This window comes from Meleagris gallopavo, chromosome 10, assembly GCF_000146605.3.
Source record: "Meleagris gallopavo isolate NT-WF06-2002-E0010 breed Aviagen turkey brand Nicholas breeding stock chromosome 10, Turkey_5.1, whole genome shotgun sequence".
Taxonomy (NCBI): Eukaryota; Metazoa; Chordata; class Aves; order Galliformes; family Phasianidae; genus Meleagris; species Meleagris gallopavo.
In genome coordinates, this window is record NC_015020.2 from 10,239,873 (window position 1) to 10,256,521 (window position 16,649).

General features: G+C 42.7%; 1 protein-coding gene across 15 annotated transcripts in view; it reads left to right on the forward strand.

Moving 5' to 3' along the window:
- The first annotated feature begins 2,192 nt into the window (after positions 1 to 2,192).
- The window catches only part of TEDC1 (tubulin epsilon and delta complex 1), a 39,101-nt gene continuing 24,644 nt past the window's right edge, over positions 2,193 to 16,649 (forward strand). For 2 of the 15 annotated variants that reach the window (XM_031554799.1, XM_019618551.1), the window contains exons 1-3: positions 2,193 to 2,378; positions 10,780 to 10,904; positions 11,670 to 11,748. In XM_031554799.1, coding sequence (XP_031410659.1) covers positions 2,208 to 2,378; positions 10,780 to 10,904; positions 11,670 to 11,748 — 375 coding nt within the window. In that variant the 5' untranslated portion in view covers positions 2,193 to 2,207. The other 13 variants (XM_031554810.1, XM_031554806.1, XM_031554807.1 and 10 more) reach the window with 13 other exon arrangements.

Below are 16,649 nucleotides of genomic sequence, written 5' to 3' on the forward strand. Positions count from 1 at the left end.
AGTGAATGAGAAGCCTTGCATCATTTCAGGAAAACAGTTTAAAATTGGCTTTTTTATTCCTCAGGTCTGTTAAATGCTATTATGCCACAATCAGCATGTAAAAAGAAATAGCAGAGTTTCTGCAAAACTGATGGATTTCCTGTGGGTATTTTCAGCTGTCTTCCCTCCACTAAAGACCAGGACAGAAATTACAAATGAAATAGGAGAGGGTTAGTCTGAATTCAGAGGTGAATTTTGTTGAGCATCTGATTGTGGACTGCGGGCATATTTTAGTAGGAATAAAATGATATTCAATGGAATTATGGACAGAAGAAGACTTTAATATAAATGGTATTATCAGATTGTGGCAAAATGGCAGTAATGGTTCCTAATGTGCTTGGAAATTGTAACAGCAGGAGTAGTGAATGCAAAGCAGGCCTGTGAAGTACCTGCTATGAAAGGAGTGGATTCTTGTGCCACCTTGAAGATCAGTAATATAAAATAGATTGTGTTATAGTGGGTTAGATTGGTGGTATCTATGCATCCTGTGGTGGGGTGAGGGGATGCGGAGAAAATCTTGATGTTCTGAACAGCAGAGGGCAAAGACTGATGCTGGATGATGACTTCATTATCAGTAATTTATGAGTGAGCTGAACTGCGGTTGTTGGATGTGTCTCTGTCTTGGCATGAGGAATCTGCTGTAATGACTACATTGGTAGTTTTGAGGGCTTTTTTTAGTATTTGAAAAGCTTTGTTTTCCTAATGTGACTCTGCCTTTAGATCTCAACAGATCTCTTCAATGCAAATGCATGTAAGCTATGATCAAGTCCCCTTCTCACCCTGTCAGAGGAATTGACCAGCTTATCTTTTTGCAGGTTGGCTGAACTCAAGGGCTTTTAGGAGTTGGTCCTGGATGCTTCCCAAGTTGTGAAGGCTGTGCCTGTACTCTCAGGCAGAGGAGGCTGAACAAGGTTCAGTCAGACCTGCTTCCTCTTTGTCTGTTTGGTTCCATACAGCAACAGCTACACGTGTCCTCTGCCTCTCACCGTTCACCTGTAATTTTATCTTGGTACTCTTTCTCCCTTTAGCCTTGCTTCATCTTTAGTCAGAACGTGATTTTTCAATAACAGCTTGTAAAAATACACATACCGGATTGTGCCAGCATCCATCTATTCTGGTCTCAGAGGAACACTTTATTCCTCTGTTGCTACAGCTTTGCAGTATTTGTTTTGAGCTTCAGCCGGTAGCGTGGCTGCAGCATACCTTTGAAGAGGGCTTGAAATTCAGCCCTGATGCTGTGGCCCAAAGGTTTTGCTGCTGTGGTTACATGGGAAGGCAGCCGGGAGAGCCATGGTGAGCAGAAAGGAAGGACGTTGTGTGGGGAGGTGCTTTTTTATTTTAAACTTGCATAGCTTTGCACATGTGACAGATGGTTGTCACTGGGAGTGAGTTTGGGGAAAGGAATGCTAAAATATTCCTAAATTTCAGAGAAGGGTTGATAATTGCCCAGTGCCTGTCAGCTTTAAAATAGTTGTCAATACCCAAGTGTATGATAAAGTTCATATTAGAATAAAGGAAAAAAAGCAGGAAACATTCTCTGTCTTCTGGCAGAAATATTAATGAAATATGAGCGATTCTCTGACAAATGTGTGCTGCTATCTTGTTTGGCAGCTGCAGTTATTACAGTAACAAAGGGATCAGCTCTGAATAGGACGAATTGCTTTTTATTGTTCCCTTGACTAAGTTGGGAAGCTTCTTCATCAAATAATTGATGATACCATCACCAGTGCAGCTGGGGCAAGGTCCCAGTAAGAGAAAGCCAAGAATATATAGCAGCAGTATAGAAACTTGCTGTAACTTGGTACAGTGTTCTGCTTTAAAGGAAGAAATCGGCAGTTATTCTGAGGGCATCCTTTACCTCTGTTAAGACTTGTACTGCCTGTGAAAATGTTTTTTTTTCTCTCAAGAGAAGAGTGTGTACAGAGTAAAGAAAAAAGACTGAGATGTGAAAAAGAGAGTAATTGTTCACTTTTACTGCGGTGGCAGCAGAGCATGTGTTCGTGGTAACAGTACTGGATGGCCCATTTTGTGGTGTGTGACCAAGGGTTCCTGTAGACTCTTCTACAAAGTCTGTTGTATTGGTTGTTGTAGTTACTTCTGTACTTGCCATTGGCACTGGGCTTGTAACCACTGGTTCACATCACTGTTGCATCCATGCAAGCTGTTGGATGGCAGCTAAGGGTGTTGTTAATAATCTGGTCTTTACAATTACAAATGTCTTTTACTTTAATCTATTCCAGATCCATTTGTTCACTAGTGGCTCTCATACGGACCAGACCCTTGGACATTTTTCTGTCACTGAAACAGATCTTGTCAGACATCCGGAAAACTACAACCAGGTAATGATTGTTCTGTAATCCTTAGATGCTTAGGGTGCTTTAGCCCAACATTGGTCAGCAAAAGCCTGCATTTCTTATAATGTTTTTAACCAATTCTAACAGAAATAAAGACTCGTATTGCAGAACTGTCTGTATCCTCCTTTATAACTTGTACCCACTAAATATTTTTTTCTCACTTGAAAAAGCATAGGAGATGTATTGGTCTGGGTTTTGTAGAAGCTGGTAGACAGGGAGTGGGGAGAGACCTGACTAAAGTTACCAGTGAAGAAAAGGCTTGTAGAATAAGTCTGATATGGAACAGCAGGCTGACTTCTGCTGCTTGCTGCCAGTAACCATGCTGGCGGGCACCTGGGCGATGTGTCTGTGTCTGACCTTGCATGAACGGGCTGTTGTAATACAAGGAGATCTGGCTCCTCTCTCCAGGAGAACCAAAGCGGATCTGATGCTAGGATTCATTACTGCCAGAAACTGTCCAAGCAGATAACCTTTTTGGTTGGTAGCGTGGCTTATTGTCTGGCTGATTTTAGAATCTAAGAGTCAGAAAATGGTTTATGTTGGAAGGGACCTTGAGAGATCACCCGGTGCAACCCCACTGTTTAAGCTGGGTCACCTAGAGCCAGCTGCCCAGGACCACCTCCAGGTGACTTTTGAGTACCTCCAGGGTTGGAGATTCCATGACTCTGTGTGACCTGGCTCTGTGCTCACACAGCAAAATAGTTTTTATTTCTGTGTTCAGACAGAACCTCCTGAGGCAACTTCATTTTTCCTAGTGTACTGTTTACACTATTTTTTTTGCTGTTCTCAAATATTTCGTTATCACAGACATTTCAATTTACTGTTTGAAGTAGTACAATTCACCTGTTTTAATACAATGTAATACATTTGTTTTACATATTAGTTTATAGAAGTTCTTCGTGTATGTAACTGAAATCAGCTTGAAATTTTAAGCTTGGCCCTCACGAGATCAGTATTTGGCAACTTTCTGCAGTCTGTTCAAATCTGTTTGCTCAAGGAAGAAATTCTTTCTGCTGCTACTTTTAAGAGTAGAAACAGGCATTGTAAATATTGCACAGAAAGAAATTCTGGAAAGTAAATCCAAAGATGGGAGATAGTCTCATGTTCAAACCCGCTAAAGTAAAGGGCACGTTAATCTTTCATTACTGAGAATTCCTTGGATGAATGGTTTGCATCCAGCCTCTTGATTAAGTTCAGCTGCTTAGAACATTTTCCTGGAAAACTATTGTAGAGCAGGTGGTTAGGTCAGCTTGAGATTGCTTTCTCATTTCTGCTTCACAGTTCCTTTCCTAAGGTTTGTCCAGCAGCTCAGAACAGATAGCAGAACAGTCCTCTGAAGCCCATACTTTACAGTCTCTTGAGCTTAGCAAAAGTCCAGCAAGGTCTGGTGAGCTGGTATGAGAAGCTTCTACACTGTATGGAAGGACTTAGCAACTACTTTTTTGCAAAGCCTTATCCTGAAATCGTCACTACTCTCTTAGAGTATAGCATAATGACACTGCTATGAAGCCCATTTGGGTTTGGCAGCACTATTAAGTAATCATTCCAGAAGTCTTTCTTGCATGCTGTTCACTTTCCTGAGTCAGAGCCATCAATCTGGAAGTGGGAGATGATCCCATTCAAGAGGTTGGTATCATAACTGGAGTCACAGTCACTATGGCTGCTTCAGGTGCACGAATCAGTGGAGGCGCAGGGTAAAATGGAAAGAATCTGTGTTTGTTCCAAACACGGTGCTGCAGTCAAGAAGTAACAAAGCTACCTTCTAAACCTTAGTTCTAATCTGGTAAGGTTTCATTCTACCTTTCCCAGGTTTAAGCAACAACTAAATAAAAATACCCCTTTTAAACTGATCACTGAGGGACAGATGCAGAGTAACAGCAGATGTTTTCTTCAAATCAGTTGTGGATGGCCAGGCTCCATCTCCAGCTTCTATTTCTCTAGCAGCTGTAATCCCAAACAGGTTCCAGCTCCAGTGCTGGATTGTTTGAGCAATCTTCATGGTTTTTGTCTCTTCTTACCTCTATTTCCCATAAGCAGCTTCCAGAACTCAGATGCTCTGTATATATGATGAGTCCCATATAACAAGGTGGCACGGACTTGAAAAGGCAAGGGTACTGCAAGTGCCAGTGTTCCAGATGGGTATAATACTCGTATGCAAAGAGATGCTTCTTTGGAAAACATAGTAAAAAGCCTAATTTTCAGATATATTCATAAGATTAAGTGAATTATGCATATTTAATAGCTTGGTTTCCAATATTGGTACAGATGGCAGTGCTCTGCCAAATGTTTTTTTCCAAAAACTGTGAACTATCTTTTTCTCTTTGAGTAATATGACATTTCTGTTAATGTCACCTCAAATAATATCCTGCTGCGTGGATCGATAAAAAGAGCAAGCATGAGAATTTCTTACTGTGATGCACCCATAGTTGGTGGATGGCATTGTAAATTCCTTCTTGTGTTGGGCATCTTTCAAAGGGTGGAAATGCAAAGCGGATCGAAGTGTCAAAATGAGCCATCACAGAAAGGACATCGGGCTGGTTGTATTGAAGCCACGGGAACGTTTTCATCCATAATATCTTCAGATAAGTTGCTCTGACCTGCAATAAAACAAGAGATGTTTCTTCTGACAGGGGAAGTGTGCCAGGATACGGAGCTGGGAAGTTAAACTTCAGTTTATGAAATGGAGGAGTCGCACTGCCTCTTTTCTATAGCAGCTGCACATACACTTGTTTAAGTGCTCTTTCCCTTGGATTTCTGACAATAAAACTCTTTAGTGTGCTTTTTATGTACAGGAATTTTACTGGACATTATTATTCTTTTATCATCGTAAAAGCTTTTGTCAGATTCATAGAGCTGGAAGTGCTCCAAGTGTAATAGTTTTAATTACGTTTTTCCTTAGTGAGGCGTAATGGAAATCCCAACCTCCCTGCAGCTCAGCTGGGCCATGATGTCTGTGTGTGCTGCCACGGGTCATGCCTTGCTCGCTTCCTGCACTGCCAGAGGTGTTGGGGAACGGGAGATGATGTTATTTCAGCTGGCATTCCATTTCCAGGAGATGTGTGTACGCACCTGCTGGCTCTTAACCTCTACACGACGTGGGACAGATGGGGGAAATTTTCATACCAGTGAGAATAATGTAATCCCACTCTTGTTTATGAAGGCCGTTTACCTTAATTCTGCACTGCAGTGTCACCAGCTCTGATATTTTACCTTGAGCCTGAAAAATGTATGTTGGCCTTCAGAGTCATTAAATTAACTTTCTCATCAAGCTGTGAGCATATATAGAGATCAATGAACTCTGAAACAAAGGAGTCTATTCCATTGCTTCCTTCTTTTATACTGCTTTATGTGTGGAATTCAGCCTTACTGATTTTGTGATTAGCAAAGATTAAAAGCTGCAGTCAGGACTCGGGTCCGGGGTACAAAGCAAGCTGTGCTGGGGAGGTCTTGGAAATAGTAATGGGTGAAAAAGGACCCTTAGATGCCAGTGGATCAATTTACTGTCTGTGATGGCAAGTAAATAATGTGGCTGTCTGCCCAACTGATGTGCAGAGAAAACTGTATAGCTGAGGTGTGAATAGCTGATTTGTTTCAAAATCTAATGAAAAATATTTATACTTCTTGATTACTGACCTGTTTGAAGGGGAGTTTCTTTGGCCTATGGAACTGAGGTCTCTGAAGGAAGTAAAAAAGACCAGCAAACAAATAATCTGTCTGACTTTGCTTGCATTACAGATGATCAATTCCACATCCATAAAAAAAATATAGGTGAGCTTTAGCTCTCTGAGCAGCAGATTGGGTGGGCTGGGGTAGGATGGTACTGGCACAGCATTAATCTGCTTTCTGAGCTGTCCATGTATCTGGGAAGGAAGCTGACATGCAGTGTGTGCGTAGGGTTTCTTTTGGTCAGATGGGACTGCATAATTTCTTACTGGGACATTCAGAAGGGAAACGATCAAGCTGTAAGATAAGTTGACTATGGACCTTAAATCTCCAGACAGAGCATCTGTCCCAGATGGCTGTTGCAGATGGGTGACACAGCGGTTTGTTCTCTGTAATAATGCATGGTTTGAATTCATGCACAGCAATGAAGAGTTTCTGTTCTGTTCAGAACGGGTACTTTTGGGCTGGGAGGATTAGGACCTGATAGGCATTGATTTAAAAAAAAATAAATATTGAGTGTGCATTTACGAGTTGCTTTGCACGATGTCTTCAGTTTGCATTGTGTGTGTGCATATCTGGGATTGTGCACTTCTTTGCAGAAAATCTCCCTCGTCTGCTGAAGTATTTTATCTGTGCAGGCATGCTGGGCGGTGAGATTGGCCGTGCTTGGGATGCTCAAACCCTGCGTGCAAGTTTGTAGCCTTCTTCCACCCGAGTAACAGCACCACCTCCTGGAACATGTGAGCGGGTGAGCAGTGAGAGTTATCTCCTAGGTCACTGAGTATTGGCTGTGCTATGGCTTTATCTCCAGAAATGGGTCCCAAGTTGCTGACTGCCTCAGGTGAAAATGGAATAACTACAGCAAGATAATTCCAGCTCTGTGTGCCAGGCTATATTTGGTGTCCTTGTTCTGCTTGTTTGGGACTCCATGGAATGCTCTGGTGATGACAGGTGCTGCAGGCAGGCGCTAGGTGAAAATAAGCAGTTAAAACCCCGCTGTTGAGCTTGATACTGTGTCACGTCACTGATTTGACACAGACCTGTGCTAGCATGTAGTGCTTGCTGTAATCGGCCCCGTTACGGTCTTGTATGGTAGGGCTGATGGATATATGCCTTGTTTGAATTTCAAAAACCTTGCCTTGGGAACATCTGATAGTTTATGATGTCCCTCCATCTGTTGTAAAAGAGGCTGAACCAACTCATCCTTCTGAAAGAGCAGAGCTACCAAAGGAAAGAGCAGGATCTGTGCTGTCGTTTGTGGTGCTGCTGGTAGGAAATTAATTCAGGAAATGCAGGCTTGTACTGCATGCAAATTCCAGAAAAAACGATTTGTTTTATTTGAGGGGGGAAGACCTTGGGCTTCAAAGACAAGCTACTTTCATTGGCATAAATTGTAGATTCATTATCTTCTGCAATGCTCTGGCAACTAATTCTGCTTGATCTGGCCCCTCAGCTTTTTTTTTTTTTTTCGTTTGTAATGTTCATTGCTTCCATAGCATGGGAAGAGCCATAGTTCTGCCATCGAACAAGGTCTGTATTTCATGTTCTAACTACTGGTCTAATTAAGGACACCCTCGCCTATTTGTCATCGTGTTTCAATTTCTTGAAAGGAAAAATACTCGAATTTTCTCAAGTGAGCTCTACACAGAAAATATGACATAAACTTCACGAGTAATTGCATAGTGGCTTGTGATTATTTTTGCACATGAGGGCTTTTTTCTTTTTCTTTTTCCTGTACATATTCTGTCTGAAAACTCTCCTTGGCAGTCTGAGCTCTACAGAAACCTTCACAGAGGTGTTTTATTGTTGTGCCAGGCTCTCTGTGAGCTCTTCACAGAAAGATTTTAGCATGAACCAATAGTCAGTGTGGGGGAGAAGCTGTGTTTCTGTGAATGAGATCAGAAAGGTAGAGAACAACCTTCCCCAAAGGAATACAGAGGTCTGTGACATAATTCTTGAAGCAATAGGACGGAAGAGCCAGCCAAGCCCCAGAGGATCTGCGTGCAGTGAGATTTAGACTTGCTCTATGCACTGCCAGGATGAACTCAGTTGGAATCAGCAGTGGCTCCCGGCGGTTCGCTCACAGGGCTTCAGGTGACCAGGGTCTTTAAACTCTGGCATTGCTGAATTCTGTTTTCAGAACAAATAGATTGATATTCTGCAGCGAGAATATTTGTGTGTGGGTTTTTTTTTTCCCTTTTACAGACCTTTTTCAACGTATGGGATTTTTTTTAAACCATTGCATCAACGTTTTAACCTGTTTTTTAAGCAAATTTGTTATCATTGGTGATTACTGCCGGATGCATCAACTAAGTTGTTACTTACATTACTGATGTAATGAGGAATAGTTCTAGGACTGATGACCTTTAATAAATTTCAGGGTTCACCAATGAATTGTATGTTAGACTCATGGACACGTGTGTTTTGAAAAGGTCAGTGATGACAAGCTTTTGGAATTTGCATAATTATGGTCGCCGCTGCACTTTGAATAAAGCCAGCAAGAATTTTGCCCTTTTAAGTATTCAGGTTTTCTTCTCTTCCCGTCTTCAGCTTGCTTTTCTGAAGCCATTCCAACATTGAGACCACGGAGAAGATGGATCCGGGGAGCACGTTAGTCATTCTGGAGGTTGTGGTACTTCAGCTAATCCATGGATAGCTCGGATGTTGCAGGAGGGATGTTCAAAAGTGTCTTTAACAAAAAAAGAGGAAGGGAAGATGGTGCAGTGAAACACTACTAGTAGTATATTAGGTATGTTTCTTGCAGTATTTTGTCGCAGAAATATTTCATCGTTTAGAGAGGGAAGTGCCTTGTATCTGAGTCATAGCTGTCAAGAAGAAGGTTGTTGCTGAAGGTGAAGAAGTGGTTGGAGCAGGGGAATTGCTGAAGAGGAGGGAAGCTTTGTCCTGAAGGGCACGGTACCTCTGTGCCATTGTGTTCCCAGGTTCCAACGAGGCAAGTGACTTAAACTAGACTTTACGTAGCAGGTGGGTGATGAGCCATCTCCTATGGTTTGTGTGCCCAATTGGATGCTCAAGGCTATGAGTTACGGAAATACTGAGTTGCTGCTCTGAACTTAGTAGGCCTTTGCTGTAGAGCCCGTTAGGAGTTTTGACGCTGTTGGCAGAGATGTCAGGCTCAACCCCGGTGGTGTAATGGCTCCTGGCAGCACACTGCAGTGTTAGAGCGGTTCCTTGGGTCAGCTGAATGGTGTTAATGCAGTGTGAGGCCACTGCCTCCTTCTCTTGCTGAAGTTCATCAGCTGTGGCCCTGTGCCCTGGTGATGGCACAGGAGCTAACTCAATCAAACTTCCTGCAGTGCCTCTGCAAGGTATGGAGGTGCACTGGGGAGAGGTAGCCTTGAAGCCCTTGTAATAACTTCTGAATTCTCTGGAAATTGAGTCTCACAAGTCTCAGTCAAGGTAAGTAAAAGAAATGGAAGCATTTCACTTTCATTTCTTTGCTTTCATTTTCCATTTGTAAAGCGACCGCAATGCTATCGTTTCATCTCACATGGGTCATTAGGAAAGATAACTTGTTTATGTGGAAGATAGGAAATTCTGTCTTCAGAATGGGGTTTGAGTGATGTATGGTAAATAAATCCATGGTTTCCCTCTGAAGAATAGACAGAATAATATGCAATTTAAAGAAAGGAGAAGGAGTAACTGATGGTGTGATCACCAGCTGTTCTGTGCCCTCAGTAAGACAAGTGAGAGAGGTAAGCATTTTGGTCACATAATGCTGGATGTTACATCCAAGGGAGCATCAAATTAACATTGTTTAGGTAGCTTGAATTCTAACACTTTAGTTTTGAATGTTTATTTCCAACCTCAGCAGTTACCTTCAGTGCATTGTGTGTTAAAAGCATAAAGCATGCATACTGCCCTGCACTCCGAATAGTGCTGTCAGTCAGAGCCAGTGCTTTCTTTTCATGTTAAATTACTTAATGTTTTGTGGTATTGTTCCACTCACGACATTTTATATGCATGGAAGACGGATTGATGAAAACTAACATCAAGGCTGACATTAACATTGCAGGGAAGAACAGGTCTTATACCGAATTATTTTCGTGGTGGTTGTTGTTTGAGTAAGAATGGAGGCTATGAGGTTGGATTTGATAGGAAGATCACCTACAGACTTGAACAAAATATAGTTCTGTGCTGCTATTCACTGAGCTGGGTCAGGGGGGTCTTGGGAGAGCATCAGTGCGGCTTCCTGCCCCAGCCCATACCACCTGCCCTGGCCTCAGGTGCAACTTTTTCTGCTGGTGAAGTATGCAACTTACCAGTGTAAGCTGCAGGATGGAGGAGGAACTGGCTTTAAATCCCTATGGCTTATGTTGGTTGAAAGATTTACTTTCTAGATACCTCTTGCTCGGTGGTCCTTGTGTGTGAGAAAACTGCCCTATCACCTTCAAAGTCTACAGTGCTTGTTTGTTGTTCCTTTTCTTCGAGAAAGCCCTGTTGGCTTGAATTTTGATCTCTTGAAAGTTATAGAAATTGGAAAAAAATGTTGTATCTTATTTCTTCCAGCTACGTACGTGCAAATCCCACCTTGCAATTCCTGGAGCTGCAGTGGATAGTGTCTTACAAATGGGATGACTTGGTTCTTGTCATGTATTTCCCATTGAGTTAGGAGAGCAACTACTGAGAAAATAATTTAAAATACGATCAAAACCTCTTGGTGATTCAGGTATTCTTTTTCCTTCTCATATTTCATTGCAAGGAAAGAATAAGTGCTAAGAGAGCAAAGAAACTCAGAAACAGCATGTGCTGCCCACCTCATGCTGCATGGAAAGAACAAAGAATTTTATTCTTGCCTTATTTTAATGACTCACTCTACGGAAGGAGGTGGGTAGGTTGCTGTGTTATTTTCCTCCCGAAAATCCATAGCCAACTGGTGTTCAGTTCATTTACTGACATTTAATACATAAAACATGGTTTGCTATATCCTGCTGGAAACAGTAAATCAGGTATTCATTTGCAAAAATGAGTCAGAGCAGATGCAACCCTTGACCTGTAATTTTTCCCAATTTTACACGTATGACAAGTAGCTTCAAAGCTGCTTCTGTACAGTATCTACATGTAGTTGGGTTCCTGAGCCTTTTTAAGAAAGTGAAGGATGCTCTAGCCAGATGAGCACTGTGGAGGCAAAGGCAATCCTTTTTTGTAAGATAACATATATTGATATTTCTAAGGCAGATTTTAGTCCATTTTAGAAGGGAAAGAAAATTTTGGAAAGAAAATTTAAATATGGATGTTGCGTGTGGTTTCCTCCCCTTTCAGGCTGCCTCTGTTGTGCTGCTGATGGGGGCTTTGCCCCCTCCAGAAGCAGTGGGACTTGGCTTCCATCTCCTGTCTGGAAGGTGGGCCAGGAGCATCCTGAGTCAGGATGAAGCTGGTGGTCTAGGTGGAAGTTTGGGGCTGCTGATAGGAGAGAGGATGGATGTATACCAGTGGGAGAGTTAATTTAGGGAGGATGGAGAGGCTAGAAACATATGGAGTGACTCCTTCTCATGCTGTAGAAAGAGAGAAACCTGCAGGAGATAAACTCTGCTTTGAATCTCAAAGAACGAGTGTGATCAAACCAGTCCTCTCTGTTTCTCTTTCCTGCAGCTGTCTGCAGTGTTGGTGGCTGTCTGCTCGTTTGGTGCCTGCTGTTCTGGCTGGTGCGGTCCTGCCTGCTCTAGGACAGGTACTTCCCACCTCTGCAGCCTTGTCAGATCCTGCTGGTGGTTCCCTTTCAAAGCACTGTGAAGTATCCCATCCCAGAAGGAGACAGAGATGTGTAATTAAAGAGCTTTCAGGGACGGAGAGTGTTTCTCTGGGTATTGCTAAGGGAAAATCCTTCCATTCATGTAGTTGTCAGTTAGAGATGGGCTGGATAAGGGGGTGATGGGGTGGGAAATAGTTTGGGCCACTCATATTGGTGTCTGGCTGTTAGTGCTTTAGGGCCAGTACTGTTCAATGTCTCATGAATAGCTGGCGTGACAAGGTGGAGGGTGCCAGTGGTAGGTTTATGGACAGTGCTGTGCTAGGCACAGCAGTCACAGCTTTGTAGAAGCACCAAGAGGATGTTTGTGGTGTCTGACTTCTAATAGAGATGCAGAGCAAGTAGGAGCAGGCTCTTCTCAAAAGTGCTGGGACTGGAGAAGGGGCAGCAGGCACAAGTGAGAGTTGTGGCCAGATGGAAGGGGAAAAATTGCCATGAGGATGGGGCAAACGCTGGAGCTGAATCCTGGAGAAAACAGATAAGCTCTGAGCATCTCCAGCAATCTGTTGGGCAGAGCCCTAAGCACCTTGTATGGGTGAGAGAGCTGTTCCTACTGATGTGGTTCTGCATGCTAGCATGGGACTTTGTTTCCTGCTTGGATCATTCAGTTGTTGAGCTTTGTACCCAGTTGCACTTTCCCAGTGCCCCTTCTTGGGGAGGATGCTTTGTTTTTTTTATTACTCCAGACAGTTTTAGTGCTGAAATATTTCTTTAGATATTTTTTAAGCAAGGTGGCCTCTGGCTACAATTAGTGTCCCGTTGGAAGAACTGGAAGCATTATACAGCAACACTAAAGCAAATCATTCTACCTCATGGCATTATTACCTTGATCTGAAAATTTCCCCAGGCTGCTATTTGTCACTAATATTGCCTTCTGCTAAACTTATCCATACAAAAAAAAAAAAGTTAATAGAGCTGCAGTTCTGGAGTTGCCATCCCCATTTTTTTGGATGAGTTATTACTTAGTATATTTTATTGACCAAGCACGTAGAGTTCTTTGGTCCTTGAAAAATGATGCAGTGGTTCATCACGGACTCAATAAATTGTGGGACGGGGCAGCAGCAATATCTTAGTCTCCTGTGCCATAAGAGAGGAAAGCATCTCAGAAACACTGTGCTAAAGTAGGAATTGCAGGGTGTGACTTGCACTGCTTACATTGTCACGGTGTCTCTTATGCGTCCTTGGAGGAGGCTTCGGGTTCAGAGTTGCTTGCTTGCTGCCATTCTTTGGTGATGGATTTTGGAGGGTCTCATTGGTCCAATCCAGAGGATCTTAACTGAGATACTGGGCCATGAAGGAACAAATCAGATCTCAGGAAACAAAATGTTAAGGTGAGGCACTTTAAAACTTGTAACTCGTTTCTTGAATTGTGCCTTCAAGCTAACAGTAGCCACTAGAGAGAGCAGAGCATCTTTGTAATATGCTTATGGAGTCATTGCTGTTGTTTTCATCTAGAAGAGAAAGCATTTACCAGTTCCTGACACAAAAAGGACTATGAGGGCTGATCTGGGAGTGCCCCAGAGCTGTGACAACGGCCTTATGATCCATGGCTGTTACCTTGTGCACTGAGCTGGCAGTACCCATCCGCATACAGAATAGCTCAGCCTTAGGGCTGTACTGAGGACTTTGTAGAAATGCCTGATACTGCCCCTATTTCTCATTGTCATGAGCCCCTCTTGGCCCAGGTAGGTAAATGCCTGGTCAGCTGGGGACCCTCTGGCATCTTAATACCAAATGGCTGCTTTGTTTTCTACTGATTCAGTCTAAGCTACCGCTGCATCAGAAGGCACTTAACCCACCTGGAAAGCCAAGCAAACTAGAGCTATGGTAGTCTGCATGCTAATGCTAATTAGAGAAACAAATTGCACTTCAGTTCATATACTGCAGTGGCAGTTACTAGAAAGCTGAACTGAACTAAAATCTGATTGGTTTGTTTTGTTCAAGTAGCTGAAGAAGTTATGGAATCAGCTGTTACTCCTGCTTTGCAAGCAGATTCAGATTTGTGGTTCTTCTTAAACAAGTTTGTCACTTAATATAGAGAACTGTATTAAGAGAGGAGCAAGAGAAATGAGTTGATGTAGGGGAGATGAGCAGACTTTAAATTAGTAGTTTCTCCAGTCAATAATGCATATATTAAAATGTGTGAAAAATACCTGCGTGCGTGGTAGCTGTGACGGCTTGTCAGAGAAGGCTGGGAGAAACTGTATTCATAAGCTTATGCTAATACACACATGGAATAATTTTTTTCGTTCGTTATTAAACTAGCATGGACATCCTGCCATAATTCTGTGTGCTGCTGGGTCTGCAGTGGAGAAAGCCATTCTTCTTTAAGTTTCTTCTCCTGTCTTTGGTTGAGAGTTAAATTTTATGGAATGCTTCTCTTAGTGTTTAGAGGCTGGGTTTCTGTTGCTGTGGATGCTCTCCGGGTCAGTTCTCATCACAACATGCATCTGGTGGGGCCTTGGCAGTGCCCTTACAGCAGGACTGGGGGAACCCTGCTTTCCTGGCTTGTCGAGCCCTGGGTTCAGCACATGTTCCTTATGGGTAAGTAGGCACAGTGGCAGATGCTTGTGGGGAGGTCAGCACCAGGAAGGCTGTTCCTTCAAGCCCATCAGCTTGTTCCTTCAAGCCCATCAGCTTGTTCCTTCAAGCCCATCAGCTTGTTCCTTCAAGCCCATCAGCTTGTTCCTTCAAGCCCATCATCTGTATTCTTGCAGGGAGCACGTGGGGAGAGAATAGGCGGCTTGAGAGGCTAACCTTGTCATTGGGACCTGCTGGCTGAGAATAGATGATCCTGTATGGATACCCAGCAGGAGGGTATAGCATCAGTGGTGCTCAACTTGTGCTGCATGCTCTTTCTTTTGAGGAGAAAGTACGAAAGCTCAAGGGGAGGCAAAAAGCCAATCTCTTGGCTTAGTGGGTGTTTGGCAATACGAGCTGGTTTATAAAAAGCATTTCTTCAGCTTTATAGTGTTTTTGTCAACTCGCTGCCAAATGCAGGATGAGGATCTCAAGGAAGGACGCGGTGAATAGGTAGAATAAAATGGTGGTAAAGGTGGATGGGATAATAAAGTGGGGAGGGCAAAACCTAAAGGATCTCCCGTGCTGAAGTTGGCAGTAGTAACTAAGACAGAATGTGGTGTGCTAACGTCCGGTGTGGAAGCATAATGCAGAAAGGGGGTTATTGGAAGTGTAATGTTCAGTTCTGAATTTAATGAGTTTAAAAAGTATTTGAGAAATGACTTGTTTCTATTCCAGCATGTGTTTTTCTGGTCTATTAAAATACAGGAAAATGGGCAAGTATACAGGAGGGGGAAAAAAAGGAAAAGCTGAATATGGATAATGCTTTGTTCTATGTACAGAAACAGTCTAAATAAAATCAGTTCAGTAATGGTCTTTCTTTGATATCAGATTCATGGGGTACTGGATAGCAGCACAATATGAAGCTGCCAGGCAGCGCTGCAATGCGATTTCATGTCCTGTGAAATCATCTGGCTGGGATTTCTTAATGTAAATCGTGATTTTATTTATTTATTTATTTATTTGGTACCCACTGACTGTGCTTCAACTGAGCTTACATTCAGCAAAGGGTGCTTAGTACTGCCTGAAAATTTGGCTCCTACCATTTGCAAAGTTATATGCCCAAAATCAAAGTACTTTTGGGGAAGAAAATGCCCACCTTTTCTATTCTCATCCGTCTTGATCTTGGCTGCTAAAGTGTAAAACTTGCCTTGTAATCAATTTTTTTCCTGGTATTTTTGCCCTGTGTTCAATATATGCCATATCCTCGGGGAAAAAATGCAAAGTGGTCCATTCATTGACCTGCTCCCTGCAAATGAATGTCATTGTTAGCACAGCCCAGCTCATTGCCTATTGATGGGAAAGCTGTAGTACAATTCTTTATGTGCCAAATGCCTCATTTTGTTTGCTTTAAATCCCATTTTCTTTCAGTTTCATTTTAAACAGATGTTTTCTAAATCCCTCCACAAATAGCAATTACGTTTTATAATGATGATCTTTGTCACTTAAGTTTTTAACTAGTGGTTTGATTCCCTGCTCTCAGCAATGTAAAACTGAGCTAGCTCTACTGAAGTTCAGGCTGTGCTGGTATACAACTGGTGTTGGTGAGTGGAAAAGTCAGGTATTTTTGGAATTTTTGTACACTTCCAAGCATCTGGAATTAACATTCTCCACATAAAGTTGCTCTATTTTAAATTTTAAGTATTATTTTTAGAAGATCCATGTCCTGCTTGCTCTTAGTGCAACAGGGAGTTTATGCAGAAGTACCTGCTTTTGAAGCTCTGTCCCTGTTAGTGTTGTGGTCAGGGACTCTCTGGGGTCCATAGCTGCCAGTGGAAGAAGCTGTCATCTGCCCTGTCATCCATCCATGTTGTGATTTAGCTGGGCTGTGGTGTTTCTCCTGCTCTGTCTCAATCCTCAGCAGTATTTCTCCGCCTGTGAACAGACTTGAGTCAATCTTTATTTGCCCTGTGGCTAGAGGCTGCTTATTGGTCTGTTGGGTTTTGCTCCTTAGCTCCTGTACTTCACTGTACTGCAGTGTGACTTTCTGGTCCATTTATTTTAGCTTCAGCCTTCAAGGGATATATGGGAATGCTTTAAAGAAGCTTTGCTTTTGGAGAAATCACAACATGGAATTGAATCTTGGAGCACTGAGTGTGTCCACCTACGGTGTTATTTTCTACCAGCCCAAGATAGGTAGGATATAAGGATTTTCTCTGCTTTTTGGTGAGGAGCTTCCACAACTTTGCCCTGGTAATGTGCAATTCAGGGAGCATGCACCATCCTAAACCCAACAGCCCATG